This window comes from Pleurodeles waltl, chromosome 2_2 (assembly GCF_031143425.1).
Source record: "Pleurodeles waltl isolate 20211129_DDA chromosome 2_2, aPleWal1.hap1.20221129, whole genome shotgun sequence".
Lineage (NCBI taxonomy): Eukaryota > Metazoa > Chordata > Amphibia > Caudata > Salamandridae > Pleurodeles > Pleurodeles waltl.
The window spans coordinates 123,996,014-123,998,034 of NC_090439.1; the positions used below are offsets into that span (position 1 = coordinate 123,996,014).

At 43.8% G+C, this 2,021-nt stretch overlaps 1 protein-coding gene across 1 annotated transcript; it reads left to right on the plus strand.

The window, feature by feature from the left end:
* The first annotated feature begins 608 nt into the window (after window positions 1-608).
* On the plus strand, window positions 609-1,115 carry LOC138275532 (protein LDOC1-like). The gene has a single exon (XM_069219122.1). The coding sequence runs from the start codon at window positions 609-611 to the stop codon at window positions 1,113-1,115; it is 507 nt and encodes a 168-aa protein (XP_069075223.1).
* Window positions 1,116-2,021: the final 906 nt, after the last annotated feature.

Below are 2,021 nucleotides of genomic sequence, written 5' to 3' on the forward strand. Positions count from 1 at the left end.
GGGCTCTGGGGTGTGCCGGGTTCGCTTGCGGTCCCCGTCATTTTTCTTACCTGCTTGCTGGACTTCTTTTTCCTTTTTTCGCTTTTCTTTTTCCCTTTTCCTTCTTGTGGCCATATTTTCTTCTTCCCAGGTGTCTGTATTTCCTTCCCTGCATGCATTGCTTACCACCTTTCTAGATGGTCTTCCTGCATTTCTTGCTGTCACTTCTTGCTTTGTCAGTATATAAGCACAGAAGCTCTTCTTTTCCTTGCGTTGCAAACACTTCCGTCCTGGTGGTGCTCCTCGCTCCAGCTTCCCATGTTTTTGGATCTATCCAGATTTTTGCCTGCAGTTTTGTTGTTCCTGATTCTTCAATCTTTCCAGTGATCTGAAGTTTTTTCCCAAATATTGGATTTTTTTCCTCTGGGACTCCTTCTGGAAGTTACTGCATCCTAGGCATTGAATTGTCAGCAGCGCCGTGGGCTAATGGAAAAGGTCGCTCTTACCTTGGCCAATCCAGAAGAAGAAAATAACCAGGTGGTGCCCTAAGATTGGCAGACTACAGCAATAAGAAGCGTGCTAACCATGACAGAGTGCAAAGCCCAAAGATTCAGCATTGCTCTGGAATCATGGAAGAACCTCTGGAAAACGTTTTGAAAACTGCACAATTCATGCTTCATACTGTACAACAACAAGCCCAAGAGTTACAACAGCTAAATGCCGAAAATACAGCACTGAGACAAGCTATGGTTTCTCAATCCCTCAATAGACCTACAGTCTCCACCTCAACACCACGTTATGCTGGAGATCCGAACAAATTGAAGGAGTTCCTATATTCCGTAACAGTATATTTTGCATTTGGATTCACTCAGTTTACTCAGGAGAAGACCAAAGTGGGTTATCTGATCAGCGCCCTGTCTGGCCCAGCCCTGGCCTGGGTAACCCCTTTGGTAGCTGCTGAAGACTCTTTATTGTCAAACTATGCAGCCTTTTTTAAGGCCTTTAAACAGATGTTTGAACGACCTGGACTGGATGCCACTGCTGAAGAAGCTTTATGGGATATACAACAAGGCAATCAGGATTTCCTAAATTACCTAACCCATTTCAAACAGTTAGCGCAGAAACTATTTGGGTAGAACACACTTTTGTAACTCTCTTCCCTCGAAGACTGCAAGATGAAATAAAGGATCAATTGGTACATTCCACTCAGGTAGAATCTTTGAAAAAACGGATGAATCTGGCACTAAACATAGATACAGTTTACAAGAATGCAAGTTGGAGAAACAAAAGACCAGGGTGCAGTCCCAGTCAGGAGCATTTCGCCCCCGTACGCCGCCCTGATGAAAATCGATCAGAGAACCCAGCTTCTACAGAAGAAGTACCCATTCAAATAGATACTGTTCGTGGCCTTTAGCTGAATCAGAGCGAGAAAACATACAATGTAAGGGCCTGTGTCTTTATTGTGGCAATGCGGGTTACTTGATTCGAATGTGTCCTATTCATCCTTCCAGACTTTCGGGAAATGCCAACTCCCATCCCTTGTGAGAAGGAAGGGGATGGGAGGTGTTGGGATCCCTTGTATCTGCTCTTCAAAGGAAAATACCATAGCTCTCTTTACGTTGTCCGTAATCCTACAGTGCCCTAATAATCAAGAAGAACAAGTATTCGAGTAACTGGATTGTGGAGCAAGTGGGATGTTTTTTGATGAGAAATGGGCTAAAGAAAAAGGAATACCTTGTGTTCCTAAAGAGATACTAGAACATGTCTAAACAGTTGCTGGCTCTCCTCTAACCTCTGGACCAGTGGTTGATTCCACTCCTACCCTTTGCTTGCAATTCAGAAGACATCAGGAATACATTACTTTCGACTTGGTCTCGTCCCCTAATCATACTATGATTTTGGGCATTCCTTGGCTAACTCAGCACAATCCATGTATTAATTGAGAGACAAGGACCATATCGCTTTCATCCCAATTTTGTCAACAACATTGCTGTTCGACTGACTCTTATTCATCCCTTAAGGGTCCCATCATAACCCCCAAA

What these genes read in the sequence shown, in the direction of transcription:
- LOC138275532 (XM_069219122.1), top strand. Translation starts at nt 609, where the DNA reads ATGGAAGAACCTCTGGAAAACGTTTTGAAAACTGCACAATTCATGCTT.